Here is a 17,775-nt window from a genome sequence, read left to right as displayed (position 1 = left end):
GCTCTGAATACCAGACGAGTCGCCCCTTTACCAACTCGCCCCCACGAAAAGTGAAGAACGGTCGCCCCGGAATTTCAGAAAGTGAAGATAACTCACCCCCAAGCCGTGGATAACTCAAGCCGTGGATATCTCACTCAGAAGCGTGGATATCTCGCCCCATATTTATTTTACCACATTTTTAATATTTTAGAACATACACACCATAATACAGTTTAGCCATTGCACTGAGCATTGTTGTATACCATTTCCATAGATAGCTGTCGTTCTGGAAATATCCCCCCCATCACTTGATGAATGGGTGATGAATGGCTCATCCCCCATTCAAGGTTGGCACCTTGCCATTGACCCACCCCCACCCATGCATTAACATGTCTGTCTGTCTGTCTGTCTGTCTGTCTGTCTGTCTGACAAAAATACAGTACTAAATGAAGTAAGTAAATTTACTTACTTTCCACCTCTGCTATATTGCATTGTGAGCTTGTAGATGGGCTATTTTCAGCAAACAACCGAGTATCTATTTTTCTATCTACTCTTTTGCTATTCTGCTATGTCAACTTTGAAACCATTTATTTTACACTCGTAAGAGTTAAAGATCTATATAAGGGTCCATTTGGTTACCAACTCTCCATCATTTAGCTGGGGACCACCTGGAACCCCCTCAAGGTCCTTGATCCACAACAGTGGATCAAGGACCACTGTTGTAAAGCTATGTACTAATGCACTTTTTTTCCTCTATATTTTTGAGGGGCACAAGCCCCTCCTATACACAGGTTTAATGTTTGTATTTAGTTCAATGTTTGTTTTGTAAACGTATTGACAATGAAGGAAAAATGTACGTCATAATGTGTCATTTACATCATATTGTCTCTTCATTGTTAATGGCGTTTAATGTTTGTGTTTGCACCGTTAGTTTTACATCACCATTACATCACCTAATCAACATGAGTTAGACTTTAATATATTAGCGCCCCTCACTTCACACGGGTGTGATTTTTTGTTCTTTATAAGAAAACTGTTACAAATCCTACGTTTGACCTGTTGTGTTTGTGTCAGGTGATCAGTGTTGGGCAATATTACTCAAGAGAGTAATATGTTACTTATTACATATTAAGGAATAATATTATTAATAATTAAATATAAACGGGAAAACTAACCATTGCACAGTTGCTACTAACTAAACTAAACTGCATGTCCCAGTGACTTTGAAGACCATTTCTATTACTTTTTTGCTGCTATGACAACTTTTTTTTTCTTCTAGTATTGAAGTAGTGTTGTGCAGCTATGTACTAAAGTACACCTTTGTTATATACATTTTTCTTCTAATATCTTTTTAACATTAACTTGACCTACAGTTGATCTGTTGTTGTTGTTTCTACAGTTCATGATTCATGCAATGACCCCCCCTAGGGCCCCTCCACTCTCACTCTAGCTATGTCCAATGATTCAGGAAAAGGCAAAATTCGCAAACAAAATGGGGCTAATGACCCCCCTTGGGCCCCCTCCACTCCCACTCTAGCTAGACACTCTAGCTCCCCCCCTCTCTCTAGCACTAAGACTTGTTTACATAAGGGGACTTTAAAACCATTTTTCCTCATACAGCTTTTGTCCCCACACGTCTCAATATTTGCCATTGACAATGAAAGGAGAAATTAGGTCAAATGTCTGCCAAATGTGACGTAAATTTGTGGCAACACAAAGCGCCCCTCACTTCACACGGGTGTGATTTCTCTCTCTCTCTCTCTCTCTCTGTGCTCTCTCTCTCTCTGTTCAAAAGTACAGGTAAAAATCTCGCTCACTCTGTGCTCTCTCTCTCTCTCCCTCCCTCTCTCTCTCTCTCTCTCTCTCTCTCTCTGTTACCTCGAAAATACAGCGGTTTTACTGGGCGACTTGTCCGGACTTTTTGGGCGACTTTGCCTGAGGTTTTAGGGCAGTGACAACAACTCTGTGGGGGCTACGGGGCTTTGGCCCCCGTGAAGAATTTGTAACACCTCTTTTGTCCTGACTCCTAACTGTCCGGGGGCGAGGGGGTGGTGGGGGGTGGACGTTGCCTGTCAACTTTTACGTTCATGCAGTTCAGGCATTCAAATAATCAATATTCAAATAAAGCTAATCTGGTGGCTTTTGTTTTAACCTGCCAGGTAGGGTATAAAAGACTTGTTCACAATAAAACTACCACCAGCCAAGAAGAGATTAATTCAGAGGACTCTGTGTGGGGGGGCGGGGCGGGGCAGGCCCCCATGACAATTATAAGAACTCTTCATCTCTGTTTTGCGACTTTCTCTGGCTTTTGGGGCGACTTCGCCAGGCCTTTGGTGCAACTGTTCTTCACTTTTGGGGGCGAGATGGAAAACGGGCGACCGTACCTGTTGGCCTCGCCCTCCATCCCCTCACTGGTGCGAAATCGGGTAGGAAAAACGGGGACGTGTCAGCGAGGGGTGTTGAACTGGAGTAGGACAAAGGTACTACGTCCTCACAGTGGGGGCTCCTCACTGGCAGCAATACAGAAATATGTGTTGGTCGGCATAAGAACTAACTTGGGAGACAAAAAGGGGGTAAGAATAATTGCCTACTCTAAATAAAATTAATCCCTACTTGATCATACTACAGCGTCACACAAAGGTATCAAAACAAAAGTAGCAGATCCACAAGCTCGATATGCAGTGCGTTTTGAGTTTGTAGATCTGCTTCTTTCGCTCATTTTGAATTTGAATCCTGAAAAGCAACAGTTTTGGTTGGACATAACAGGTTTCCACCCAACAGAGACTATATACACCAGTAGGACGCCCTGTGGGCGAGATCGCGTGCACACATCCGCCTGGGTGACGGCAGACTGCTGAGAGAGCGCTGGCACTTTGGCATGGGGGGTCAAATCAACATATGGAATGAATGATGTACTGGCCATATATAGAGCGTGTCTTGAGTGTATAGGGTTTGATGGCGTCAGATCAACATATGGAATGTCAGAACAGGTCAGCTCCATATATGGAGATCTAAGGGTGGCAGCGGCGGCAGTGTCTTGAGTGTACAGTGTTGAGGGCCCAGGTAGGGCCAGACCTTAATTTTCGGTCCTGTTTTCGCCGGGTGCCGGAACTTTGGGGGCAGCCTGTCTAGAGTTTGAATGTTCAGGTATCAGTCAAAAGGGAGACATTGAAGAGGAAGGACGGATGGGGAAGGATCAACATATGGAATGTCAGAACAGGTCAGCTCCATATATGGAGATCTAAGGGTGGCAGCGGCGGCAGTGTCTTGAGTGTACAGTGTTTGATGAGGGCCCAGGTAGGGCCAGACCTTAATTTTCGGTCCTGTTTTCGCCGGGTGCCGGAACTTTGGGGGCAGCCTGTCTAGAGTTTGAATGTTCAGGTATCAGTCAAAAGGGAGACATTGAAGAGGAAGGACGGATGGGGAAGGATCAACATATGGAATGTCAGAACAGGTCAGCTCCATATATGGAGATCTAAGGTTTGAGGTTTGAGGTCAGATGTAGAGTTGCTGGCCAGCTCCATACATGCAGATCTAGGTGATGATCCAGTCTTCTCCATGTAGCCTATGGCTATCCAGGTTTTGATGAGGTCAGTGTTGTGATCTTCATACATGGAGACGGTCAGACGGACATATATGGAGCGTGTCACGAGGCGTGACGGACTGACGACCATATATGGTGGCGTGTCACGAGGCCTGATGGATTGACAACCATATATAGAGGCATGACACACGGATGGGCGAACTGACATGTTTTGCAGGTTTTCATAGTAATCTGCGACCTATGGTCGCAATAATACATAGGTATTATTATAGGTATTATAGGTATAGGTACATACCCTGTAGTGTAATCAGATCAATGTAGGGGGAAAAGAACATCGGATATATACCTGTTGTTTCCATAGGCCAGTGGGCTGAGTCACAATATTCATTCACTCATGCCCTCAAATGTTCAGAGGATTATCTGATTAAAATCCAAATCTATGTTCCAAAATAGCTGTTACCTACTACTGAGCCATCTATACCTCCTGGAGTATTATAGATGGATTTTTGTTTGTTTTTGGATAATTCCTTTATTATCTCTGTCTATAAAAACACTGTGGATGTTTTTGTCATGTCAATTAAGTACACTGACAGTGAACATTAAAGCTACAGTATATTCAGTGATTTCACTTAATTCAAATATCTTTTTTTTGTTTTGTTGTGATAATCCCCCCTACTATAGATAGAGTGTGCTGACCATATAAATTAACCCCTGGGGGTCAAAAAAACGTAGGTTTCGTTTTTGGCTAGGTGGCCCAGCCTTCATCCAATCAGGTTAGAGAGGGGCCTACCGCCAATCATGATCGAGCTGGGGCGGTCCTTGGTGTGTGTGCTGTTGGCCTGTCAAGTGTCCCCCACTGTAGTGTGTGCATGTGCATATCTTGTTACCGGGGCGGACCAGGGTTTATTCTAAATCACCCAAATCACTGAATGCTCCTTTAAAACTGACAGGAGAGGTTCAGAGAGAGAGAGAGAGAGAGAGAGTGAGAGAGAGTGAGAGAGAGAATGGGAGAGAATGAGAGGTGCCCGTGCATTTATGAGTATGTTGTTTGACTTAATGAGTATGTTGTTATGTTAAGTATGTTGTCTTTTAGTGGACATGCAGACCCTGCAGCCTCTCCTCTCCTCTGCTTCTCTTCTCCTAATCTCATTGGCTCTCCCCTAAGGGTCTCGCCCCTAACTACAGCTACAGATCACACACACTTGATTGGAGTGAGTCATTCTCTCTCCCTCATACACATGTACGCACGTACACACACGCACGTACACACACGCACGCACGTACACGCACGCACGTGCACGCACGCACACACACACACTACAAATGCAGACAAAATACAAACCAAAAGCGCACACACACACACACACACACACACACACACACACACACACACACACACACACACACACACACACACACACACACACACACACACACACACACACACAGCATCCTTAATGGGAGCATGAACGCATGGCTTTTCTGAGCACCATCATTAACCATCTGGGCTGGAGAGTCCAAGCATACGGTAGCGGCGGTGCCAGCTCACCCAGGTGCAGAGAGGAGCCAGTGTGGGGCTGCATGGGGGGACAAGCCTGCCAAAACAGGTACAAAAGGACATGGTCCTCTTCACAGCTGCAGCTCCTCCCAGTGCTATCTATAAGCCTGGACCCCAAGACTCACACTGTCATACATACAGTACTATCTATAAGGCTGGACCACACTGTCATACATACATACAGTACTATCTATAAGGCTGGACCACACTGTCATACATACATACAGTACTATCTATAAGGCTGGACCACACTGTCATACATACATACATACAGTACTATCTATAAGGCTGGACCCCAAGACTCACACTGTCATATACATACAGTACTATCTATAAGCCTGGACCACACTGTCATACATACATACAGTACTATCTATAAGGCTGGACCACACTGTCATATACATACAGTACTATCTATAAGCCTGGACCACACTGTCATATACATACAGTACTATCTATAAGGCTGGACCCCAAGACTCACACTGTCATATACATACAGTACTATCTATAAGCCTGGACCACACTGTCATACATACATACAGTACTATCTATAAGGCTGGACCACACTGTCATATACATACAGTACTATCTATAAGCCTGGACCACACTGTCATATACATACAGTACTATCTATAAGGCTGGACCCCAAGACTCACACTGTCATACATACATACAGTACTATCTATACGCCTGGACCACACTGTCATACATACAGTACTATCTATACGCCTGGACCACACTGTCATACATACAGTACTATCTATACGCCTGGACCACACTGTCATACATACAGTACTATCTATACACCTGGACCACACTGTCATACATACAGTACTATCTATACGCCTGGACCACACTGTCATACATACAGTACTATCTATACACCTGGACCACACTGTCATACATACAGTACTATCTATACGCCTGGACCACACTGTCATACATACAGTACTATCTATACGCCTGGACCACAGGAATCACACATACATACAGGGGAGGTTCAGAGAGAGAGAGAGAGAGAGAGATAGAATGGGAGAGAATGAGAGGTGCCCGTGCATTTATGAGTATGTTGTTTGACTTAATGAGTATGTTACATACAGTACTATCTATACACCTGGACCACACTGTCATACATACAGTACTATCTATAAGCCTGGACCACAGGAATCACACATACATACAGTGACCAAGCTGCTTTGTACTGGACATTTTGTTGTGTGTCCATGAAGACCTGAGGCCAATTCTACAAATGCCTTCTAAATCAGTAGTTCTCAAATGTCTAGTAGTTCTAAGTTCTAAGTGTGTATGTTTGTATATATATTCTTTATTTATTATTCTTATTTTTCTCAAACCTTTTTTCAAAAGACATTTTTGTTTGCAGCTTCTTTAATGCCTCTTTTCGCCTATACACAAACTAAGCACACCATGCCTTGACGTGGTATAGGAACGTATTTCACAGGTTCTTGATTCGCTTTCTGCGGTTTGGTTTCAGATATGTTCTTTGGGCCCTGCTCACTGGGACTTTAATACCCCTTGGTTTCAGATATGTTCTTTGGACCCTGCTCACTGGAACTTTAAAACCCATTGCTGTTGCTGTGGATTGGTGAAGCTGAGGTGACTGACTGGACGCAAACTCTACAGCAACACAAAACGCTACAGCCACACAACACTGCTATTTGGAACACAAGCTGATTACATTATCTTTGTGCGGTTCTCTCTCCCGATTGGATGAAATTTGTAACCCACCTGAAATGTATTAAAGAGCTGGACAGACGGGGATAACCCTGTTAATGAACAAACACTCTATAGCAATGGTTGATTACTATAGAGCTTTACATTTTTAACAAAAAGCGCTTTTCTTTATCAAATAAATAAATAAATATTCACACCCGTGTGAAGTGAGGGGCGCTCATATCATACATCATCTCATTCCGGCCAATCACAATTTGCGTCCTCACCTTCGTCTTCAATGTTTGTGTAATTGTGTTTACACAACGTTTGTGTTTACACATGAAACATTCAAAGCTGGCCATTCATTGTCAATGGCATTCAATGTTTGTGTTTACACAAACTCAAAGCTGGACATAGGAGGGGCTAGCGCCCCTCAAAAATACAGCACATTTACAGTAATACAGTATATGCAAATTATGCATGGCAACAAAGGTTGTTGACATATGAATAGGCTTAAGTGCTGTGAACAGAGCCTAAATGCAAGCCTGCAGATTTTAAGGGGGAGTTGAGTTCTTTATTGAGTTGTGAAGGGCAGTTTGAGGAGATTTTACAGCAGAGCTGATGGGAGATGGGAGACGAGGTAAAACTATGTGTTTTAAAAGCTTGTGAATTGTGTGTGTGCGTGCTAGCGCGCGCGCGCGCGTGTGTGTGTGTGTGTGTGTGTGTGTGTGTGTGTGTGTGTGTGTGTGTGTGTGTGTGTGTGAGAGAGAGAGAGATAGCAGCAAGAGAGAGGGAGGGAGAGAGAGAAAGAGAGAGAGAAAGCGTGCATTTGTAAGATCCAAGATTGTACTAGGCCTACTATACATGCACTGCATGCATGCTGTATGAACATGTGTGTTTGTATATGCGTCAACACAAATTTAACCCATAAAAAACGGAAAAGCATCTGTGTCATTGTAGATTTTAGCGATCTTGAAAGTGTGAGAACTGCTGATTTAGAAGGCATTTGTAGAATCTGCCAGGTCTTAATGGATAAAGACAGCGCAGAGGTCCACTATCAGGAGCTACTGACTGTGTGCCCACAATCAAATTATCTAAATGCGTTGATGTGACAATAACAAGTGATAAAACCTTGGATAAGGACATTCTCAGAGGAGCTGTGTGTTTATTGGCCAGGATACAATGCTTCTGCTGCAGGAGTGGACATCAGCCACATGGCCCTGCATGGCTGCTTGTGGCTTCGTGACGAGTTGGTTTTAGAGTGGAGTCTGGGGACGCCCCAGGCCTCCTTGAGGGTGTTCCATGGGGTCCCCAGCAAAATGATAAAGTTTCACTATTATATTTCCCTGGCTCTGGCTATAAAGAGAGAATGTATAGGCTAGGCCTACTGTATAATTCCGATAGGATTCACTCTCCACCTACAGTATACTCACTCTACCCCAGGGGTGTCAAAAATGCGGCCCGTGAGCCAAATGCGGCCCGGGGAAGAGTTTTATGCCGCGACTTCACACCTGAATTGTATTATGAACGGCTTGCCCAACAGTATGGGACATTTTTACATTGAGTATAATTTGTCAGGATTCCTTGTTCCTTCTGAAGGGGTCAAAGAAAAGCTATTTTATTTCATTTTTTACATTGCACGTCTGGTTATATTTGGTAATGTATTTGGCTCTTCTGTGTTTTAATATTTTCTAATATGGCCCCCTTTGAAAAAAGTTTGGACACCCCTGCTCTACCCAGTCTCACAGAAATATGTAAATATCTAAAGAATTACAATTATGAACAGTTGTAGAATTCTGCACAAAAAAAATATCTAATCTCACACAATATATCTCATTGGGAGACGATTTATCCCTGCAACAAATGGGGGTCCGTGGCCTATCAATTTGGGCTCCTTGACATGAAAATGTTTGAGAAGCACTAATAAGGGATCAAGAAAGCTTGATAGGAGACTGAGAGCCACTCATGGGCCTATAAAGCTGCAACACAGATCTATATTAAATCCACATGTCAAACAGAAAATAATGATAATGATGACACTATTATATTATAAAGAAAAAAAGTGATGCAACAACAGCATTGCAGGTTATGTGGATTTAAATATATAATGTTTAAGGTTTATTATCACTCCCCCTCCATTCTCTTTTCTCCTCACCTTGAAACTTGAAGCCCTCTATCTGCACCCAGAGACAGAGGTCCTCCGTGTCACAGTCGCACCGCCACGGGTTGCCGCTCAGTCCCATGGACCGCAGAGCTGGCAGGGCGATGAGTGTGCTGATGTTGAGCGCTGTCAGGTTGTTCCGGCTCACGTCCAACACCTGCAGGGCCAAGTTCTCGGCGAAGGCGTCCGAGTGCATCTCTCCCAGCCCCGGGTTGTCCGTGAGCCGGAGCATCACCAGCGACGACAGCGGCCCGAACGTCCGGTCCTCGACCTGCAGCAGCAAGTTAAACGACAGGTCCAGATAGGCTAATTTCCGCAGATTTCCGAAGGTGGACTCGGAGATCTCGGACAGGGAGTTGTTGCTGCAGTCTAGATACACCAGGTCGGACAGGTAGTTCAGCTGCAGCGCCGGAAGGTCCGCGATGCGGTTGTTGGACAGAATAAGTTGCCGGGTGGCGAGCGGGAGGTCGTTGGGGAAGAGGGTCAGGTCCTGCCCGGCACACTGGACCACCAGCTGGTCATCGCACACACATCTGTCCGGGCAGCCGGCCGTGAGGGCCGGCGACGGGGCCACCCCCATCACGAAGATAAAGAGGAAGAGGAGCCGAAGGGACTGCGCGCCGGGCTCGGGCAGGAGACGCATGACGAAGCCGCCCAGAGCGTCATGGAGTCGGGCTGAGCTGGACCGGGACTCCCCAGCGCTGCCCGGGCATCCTGCATGGGTATGCGGGTCTCGGAGGACGGCGGGACGGCTGCTCTGGTGGTGGTATGGCGGTTGCTGCCTGGATGTCTGGATGCTGTTAATATCCAGCCTCTCTCTCGGTCAGTCGCTCTCACTCACACGCACTTTCTTGCGCCTCGTCTGAGTCGTCTCGCATCGCCACTAAACATGCGTTGATCACGAACGAAGGTGACCGCGACGTTTCCAGTGGGAGAAGCATTCAGACGCCGCTAGATCCACATCTACCGCATGCCTTGGCGTTTCATCTGTGACAAGTAGTTGTCGCTGGGGAGACGCATTGTTCGTTTAGTTTCCCAAACGATGCCATGGTGCGTGTGGGGTGCACTGCGCGCAAATTCCCCACATTGAATTGTTTAATAGTGACGCACCGAAACTAATCCGTGTCCTTGTTTGCGCTGGTCAGTGACCAGCTGTGTCCAATCCGCTAATATTAATGAGCCCAAATGGTTCTTCTTAAGAGAGACGTTATTGAAGTGCGTGCGTCTTTTCCCTCCGTTTACTGAACACTGCATGTCTGGATGGGACTGCTCTGCTCTGCTGTCTGCTCTGCTCTGCCTCTCTCTCTCTCTCTCTGCCTCTCTCTCTCTCTCTCTCTCTCGGTCTCTCTCTCGGTCTCTCAATCTCGTCCAGTCCAGAGTCTCTGTACAGAGGGAGGAAAGCAGAAAGCTGGCAAGGTGCGCTCAGTGAACTGTCAGAAAACTTGACTCCTGATTCCACGTCGTGACGTCATCAAGTGTTGACTAATAATGCACACTCATCTGCAGACTATATCTGACTTTCTGATCAGTGATCTTTGTCTGTCTGTCTGTCTGTCTGTCTGTCTGTCTGTGCTTGTGTGTGTGTGTGTGTGTGTGTGTGTGTGTGTGTGTGTGTGTGTGTGTGTGTGTGTGCGTGTTTGTGTGTGTGTGTGTGTGTGTGTGTGACGTGCGTGCGTGTGTGTGCGTGCGTGCACACGTAAAAAATAAATCGATACCTAAGCTGCCTGGATGTGGCGGCTTCGGGGCCATGCAGGGATTTAAGCTGTTCTAATCTGCGGCCCTCATGTGGCCCTGCTTATTGGGAGGCTAATTTAACTTGTTGGCACAAGCTTCGTTCTCTTGTCCCTCAGTTGATTTTCAACAACATAGGCCTATTACAATTGAGCTGGATTTAAATAATAATAATAAATCTATTAATTCCAGTGAGATGATTTGTGTTGAATAGTCGGTACATTCCATTGTGAAGCCAGTAAGCCCTAGACAAAAGATATGGAAGTGGCTATAGTGGGTCCCATAAGCACCATGCACTCACTGTCACCTGTCCACTGATGTTATTTGACATCTTTCTATAATCTAATGTACCAAGTATCTCTCTCTCTCTCTCTGTGTGTGTGTGTGTGTGTGTGTGTGTGTGTGTGTGTGTGTGTGTGTGTGTGTGTGTGTGTGTGTGTGTGTGTGTGTGTGTGTGTGTGTGTGTGTGTGTGTGTACGTCTGTAATCCATGTAACTCGAGAACCGTTTACCCCACCGTTCCACACCAACATGGAGTGCAGTGCCCGGCCTTGAGTCGGTGGGTTACACCGTTGTCCAGAACCAGCTCAAAAGCCTCTGCTCTGGATAGGGCACAATTTAGCCAATTGATCACACCTGATGACCCTTAGATCTCCATATAGGCCCTATACAGTACTGTATATGGAGCTGGCCTGTTGTGACATCACAGTGATGTTCTGACATCTGCGTAGACTCCATATTTGGGCATGCCTGCATGACACATAACTCCATGGGCATAATAGGGACATAATAACTTTTTTTCCCCCTTTTTTTGAGTGGTGCAAACCACTCCAACAACTGGCTTTGTACCCGTGTACCCGTGTTTGTTCGTACCAAAAAAACGAGCATGGTTGCTACGGTTAGCAACCAAAAAAACGAGCATGACACATGCTTTCCTGGTTCTAATGTACAGTAACTATAACAATAAATGTGTAGTTGCACCACTCAGTTCACACGGGTTTTTAAACAGATAACTGGGTGGGGCATGCATGTCCACCTTGCATCATTCCAAGTAGGCCAGTGCCCAATGGGCACCTCTCTAGTTACTTTAAAGGACCACTTCACCCATTTTCAACTTTTCATAATTGGTCCTCACTAATGGGCGTCACTAGCACGACGCAGACAACGCAATTGCGTTGTGGGCCGTGGCTCAGAGGTATTTGGGGCCGTCTGAAAAATAAGATTATAAATACATACAGAAATGCAATGACAGTTGAGTCAATTCTGTGTTTCTGTCAAGGAGGCCGGGCTGCATGGAGAACCTGCCAGTGATATCATATAGGTTTGGCCTTTTCAAACAAGATTTACAACTTTTTTATATATAATGCAAGAACAATGGCCATTGGCCAAGGTCCAAGGTCATTTGTAGATTAAAAATAGTCTAAACCTGGCTAACACAAATGTATGGTAAAAGTATAATACATTTAGCTTACCTTAACGTTTCTTTGCAGGAGGACTTGAGAGGCTTCTCCCAATGAGCAGGTTGATGCCTTGAATTCAGATTCCAGTGCACATAACATTGTGTAAAGCACTTTGGATAAAGGCACTATACAATACAGACAACTAAGTTAAATTAGTTCATATTGCTCTCTGGAATTACCAGTTTACATCTGTAAAAGTGCATTGTCCTCCAGTAGGCTGACCCACCCACTACCACACTTAAATACCTTGTGTAATGGATTTAATTTCAGTGTTCATAATTTATCACAGACTATATCTAACGCATCTACCTTGATGTGTTTACCCAGGCTTTTTTCTCCTGATAGTCCCACCCACACTGGAATGTGGAAGTGCAGTCATTGCTCTGTACTCACTCGCAACTCGTAATAGGCTGACTTGTCTATTAAATAGAGTGCGGATATTCCTTTTTTCATTGACTTGTCCACTAAAACATTTAAAACAAGGTCACCACACTGTCAGAAACTGACTTAAGCCCCATGAGACACCGAATTAGCCGAATGAGCCGTTAGGCAAAGCAACAGGGAGAGTCCCTTCACGTCTAACCTCGCGTCACCAGGCTTTCCACCCTGGAGGAAAGCCTGATCTGTGTTACAAAATGTCAATGTGATCCGGTCGGGAGCGGATGATATCATGTTGTAGTCATTGTTTTGTAGTCATAGTCTTTGGAACACTTTACTCAATTTTTGTGCATAGACAAATTTGGCCCTAGGCCCCACTTTGACAATTGACACCATTGGATTAAATATGATGTTTGAAATGAATGAACACTTTTCATAAGCAATCACATGAAATGTGTTTGATGTTATGCTGGGCCGTACTGGAATGCAGCTTATTTAGGAACACAATTGTTGTACTCTCTTTTGTTCTTTATAATGTATAAGAAAATTATCACAGCTGGACCCGATTATAGCCTACATTTATATTTATATAAATGTATTCATATTTCTTTATACACAAATGTATTTTGTATGCAATGGAAGTAAGCTTTCAGGCTTTATGTTATTTTCTTGACTGCTACAAGCCGAACCAGAGAAACAAATGAATACATACGTTCAAATGTAACCGTTTCTATCCTGTTCTGCCCTGGCACACACTCACCAAAACATCTTCTCTTCTCCACAAGGAACCCTTTCAGAGGTGCTTTGTTCTGAACCTGAGAACTTTCTTCAGGTGAAACTTAAGCATCATTACAGAAGGACAGCAGTGTGCTAGTGTCACCCCATCTTTATTTCTGTTTTTTTTGCTGGCTATCCATAAGAGTGACCTCTTGGGTTTGCTGGCCTATAGTGGATTGTATTGCCAGATAACTGCCTTGGTAAGCCTTGACGATCGGAATCATTAGTGTAACTTTTCTCCTTGGCCACTGTAAAGGGTGTCAACTTGCAGGCATTTGTAGATGCTGTACTGTACTGTTACTGTACGTGTACGTGTACGTGTACGTGTACGTGTACGTGTACGTGTGCGTGTACGTGTGTGTGTGTGTGTGTGTGTGTGTTCAGGACACATACATGTGCATGTATGTACTAGTTACTATAGTCAAGGTATTGTGTTGTAGAGTAAAATGTGTAGCTATATGTTATGTAGTCATAGCCTGCTTATATGACAATAGTGTCACGTGTGCCTTTGTGTATGTGTGTGCGTGTGTGTGTGTGTGTGTGTGTGTGTGTGTGCGTGCGTGCGTGCGTGCGTGCGTGCGTGCGTGCGTGCGTGCGTGCGTGCGTGCGTGCGTGTGTGCCCGGCTTCTCCATGCTGTCTTTACTATTTAATAAGAGAGTGTGCAGTGTCGGCTGTCACAAGTCAGACAGCCAGTCTGGACGCTGGCCAACAAGGACTGCCTGAGACTCCATCAGAGGTGAGGCCCCACATCAATCAGCTTCTACTTTTCAAAACTCCCCACCTCTCTAATCCTCTACCGTCACCAATTGCCTCTGGTTTCTTTCTCAGAAACATCAAGTGCTGTTTTTTATGCCTCCACCGGCCACAGCCGTGGCTCTGGTATTATGTTTTCAGGTTGTAACTCAGACATCTCAAGGAACGCCCGGAGGAACGCCTGGAGGGAATTTCATTACATCTGGCACAAACAAGCACTTCAACTCAAGGATGAACTGATTCGAATTTGGTGGTGAAAGGCCAAAGGCACTGCGACCTCATAATAAAACATAATAAAACATGTTTTTTTTATGCCCCTGCCACCAACGGCCGTGACTGAGGCCATTACGTCTGTCCATCCCATTCTTGTGAACGCAATATGTCAGGAATGCTTTGAGGGAAAGTTCTAGAATATGGCTGTTACAATTTGTCTAGGCCGGAACAGAACAGGAGACTGAATATATATTTATTTGTACAAAAGTATAAATAAGTACAAAAAGGATGAAATAAGAATGGGGTGGATAAGATGACTGTCAGCTTAACAGCAGCAGAGACTCTATTTCTCTGTCTTCCAACCAAGCAAAAATGTTCTTTGTGCCTTTGGTTACTTGACCTTTAATGTTTCACCAAAACGTGAGTCCAAGTAGACGTTTGTTCCATTGTTACAGCCAGAAGTATTTTATTCTGTATTCGTATTTGGTAATTGGTTATTTAGATTTGTTATATTATAGTATTTGTGTGTTGCTTTTGTATTATTCTACATTTGATGCTGAGGCCATCTTGGTTCCTAAACTCAATGTAAACAATGGGAGCGGGGCGGGGCTCAGAAAGGCCCTTATTAGCTCTCCAGACCCCACCACACCTCTCTCTCCACCTCTCCACCTTGCAGAAACAAAACAAAACACACATTAAATACATCCAAAGTCTTCACTACATAATACTTTATAAGTCTGGACAGACATGGATGTAACAACGGTGCAGTTTTTCTAGTTCTTTGGAGTGTTTTTAAAGGACCAAGCAGTCCTGAAAGGACTTGGTCCTTTTTTGGAATTGCTATTATGCCAAAAATAGCAGTTTTGGCTAAACCGTGCAGTCAGTTTTCGCGAAATTTGGAGATATGGTAGAGGGCCATGCCAAACGGTGAGGATGCGAAGCCCACAACTATTGGCCAAAGGGTGGCGCTATATTGAAAATGCAAACTTTGACCACGCATAGCTCATGAACCGTTTGACCGTCGGCAATGAAACCTCGACACACATATGCGTCTCCTCATGCCGAACAAGTTCTGTGCTGTTACTTTTGACCTCTGACCTCTAGATCACCCGCCATTTTGAATTATATGAAAATCAATTAAAATGCATCTCCTCCCAGGATCTTTGATCAAAATGCACGAAAACTTCTACACGTGAACTTTGGACCTATACGGACATGGGAAAGTATAGTACGTTATAGAAGGTTTTATGAGCCAATGAAAATTGCCGTTTTGTGAAATTTTGTCTTTACTTTGTTCTGTTGTAGTGCTTGTGGCTTTGCTGACCTCTGCTGGTCTAAAGTGCCTCACCTGTCAATCACCTGAGAGTTCCAGCTGCCACACCCTTAGTCAGCTGTTCTTGATTAGTTGCAGGCTATATAAGTGGACCTGTGGCCAGCAGCTCATTGTCTCCCAAACACCCAAACTGAACAGTTGTGTTCCCTTTTTGTTGCTGTTATTAGTTAAGTTTCAGATGGGCTGGTCGTAAGTATTCTTGTCCACCAGTCCCTGTTTTGCAATGCAGGATTTTAAATAAATGTGTAATATCTTTGTAAACTTTTGATCTGACTTTGTGTCCTTTTATGTTAGCCCTTGGTTGAGCCAAGTTTAAAGGGCCGTAACAATGCTAGAAACTGATTTGTTTAGTGAGAAGACCTGTTGTGATTTTGCTTGTTAGCTCGGTAGGTAGAGCTCTTGCCTTTGCAACACAAGGTCATGGGTTCAAATCTGGGCACTGCCAACTCTGTGTATGAGTCTTCAAGAACCCGTACCTGCCTCCCACTATAAAAAACCGACCCTGTCACAGTTCCATGGTCTTTTTCTCAAATTTAGTCTTCCATGTTTCTTGTGCATATTATTCTTATTGCCTTCCTGCTTGGTCCGGCCTTATCGCTGCTTGCAGCGATCCTTTTCTAGTTTATTATTATAATTAATATTATGAGGTAAAGTGTCTTGTCAGTTTGATCAGACCATGACTAGATATAGTGAAATATTTAAAAAACTTTTCATGGGAAACAATGTTATGGAAAGAAGGAGATAGTAGGCACGTATAATGCTAGACCGAACAATCTTCTGAAGGTTGGTGTGGTCGTAACTCTCTGCCCATCTAACCCCTGTGTCTTTCAGGATTGTGAGTCATAGGCTCTTTTGGTGAGGACATATTCGTCTCCATCATTCTAATGTAATTGGAACGGCAGTGAGAGCATTCATCACTGCATTCGACAGGTTAGGGGTTTTCTGAGGTTGGACAAAGTTCAGTGCCCTCAAGAAAAGGCCCAACATATGGTATGCTCATTTTATTATGTCCACATAAAGCTGGCTTGTCCTCATTGTAGATGCTGAAGAGCAGAAAACATGATGAACACAGGCTCCATTTTCAATGATCAGCATAATATCAGCATTATATCCATGTACATTGTATTGAAATGTTACTTTTGACATGTAGAGAATAGATCCTCTGGCCTATTGACACATTAAAATGTGTATCTGACATTGCTGAATGTCATTAACACCATTTGTGATGTGTCGAGTAAGATGGCTTGTTGGTTATTGTTGATTATGCAATGTCAGCAAAGTGTACTAATTAATCCACCCCACCTCCCTCTGCGCACGCATGCACGCACGCATGCACGCACGCACGCACGCACACACGCACGCACGCACGCACGCACGCACGCACACACACACACACACACACACACACACACACACAACCCTCATTGCATTATTTGAAATACAGCCCAAGATACACAGATGTTCAAGGTTCTATTTAGGAAAACATCTAAAAACAAAACAACAACAATGGTGCGATCCATGGCACATACGGCAAAGCACATACATGGGGCTAATATATTGTACATATGGAGCGAACCACAGGCACCAGTCTTGTCTATGTAGCAAAAGGTCAGACATGAGGGTAAGTCATGCCAGAGAAGCCTAGAGCAGATCACTGTGTTGTCATGCTGACTGACTGACAGCCCTAACGACACTCACTCTCTGATGCCTGATTTATAATTGGTTGCCGATCTACAAGCTCACAACATGTCACGCTGCGATGTGTTGTGAGCTTGGTGATCACCTATTTTTGGTGTGAGACACCGGCGGTTGGCGGACACTTTGAGAGCCCACGCAAAACTGCCCAAAAATCACTTTCACCTAGAAAATCCATTCACATTTTTTATAATTCAGCTGACTGTGGAGACACATGCTGGAACTTTTTACTTTGAAATGTTTTATAGTTTCTGAGTTATTTAATTTAAACGCCAAATGCATTCTCAATGGCGAAAACACAAACTTTGGCACCACGTATTAAAAAAAAAAAAAATCATTGTTTTTATTTTATTTTTATTTAAAAAGAATTAAAAAAATATATATTATTATATTATTATTTTTTCAAAGACGTCCACAGACGTCTTGGGCTCTGCCCGTGCGGTAATACCAAAGACGTCCACAGACGTCTTGGGCACAAAATGTGTTGAAGCATGACTCACATCCAGTCCCATAGCGTCATCA

The 17,775-nt window shown here is 44.2% G+C and overlaps 1 protein-coding gene across 1 annotated transcript in view; it reads right to left on the bottom strand.

Annotated features, from left to right (window-relative positions):
* Positions 1 to 9,574, bottom strand: part of lrrc52 (leucine rich repeat containing 52) — a gene marked incomplete at its 3' end in the record, with an annotated part of 52,706 nt that extends 43,132 nt beyond the window's left edge. The window contains exon 1 of the mRNA XM_079505909.1: positions 8,908 to 9,574. Within this exon, the coding sequence (XP_079362035.1) occupies positions 8,908 to 9,556 (649 nt within the window). The 5' untranslated portion in view covers positions 9,557 to 9,574. The remainder of the gene's footprint in view (positions 1 to 8,907) is intronic.
* Between the last annotated feature and the right edge of the window lie 8,201 nt (positions 9,575 to 17,775).

Source organism: Electrona antarctica (assembly GCF_951216825.1).
Source record: "Electrona antarctica genome assembly, chromosome: 7".
Lineage (NCBI taxonomy): Eukaryota > Metazoa > Chordata > Actinopteri > Myctophiformes > Myctophidae > Electrona > Electrona antarctica.
This window is presented reverse-complemented; position numbering and strand designations above follow the sequence as displayed.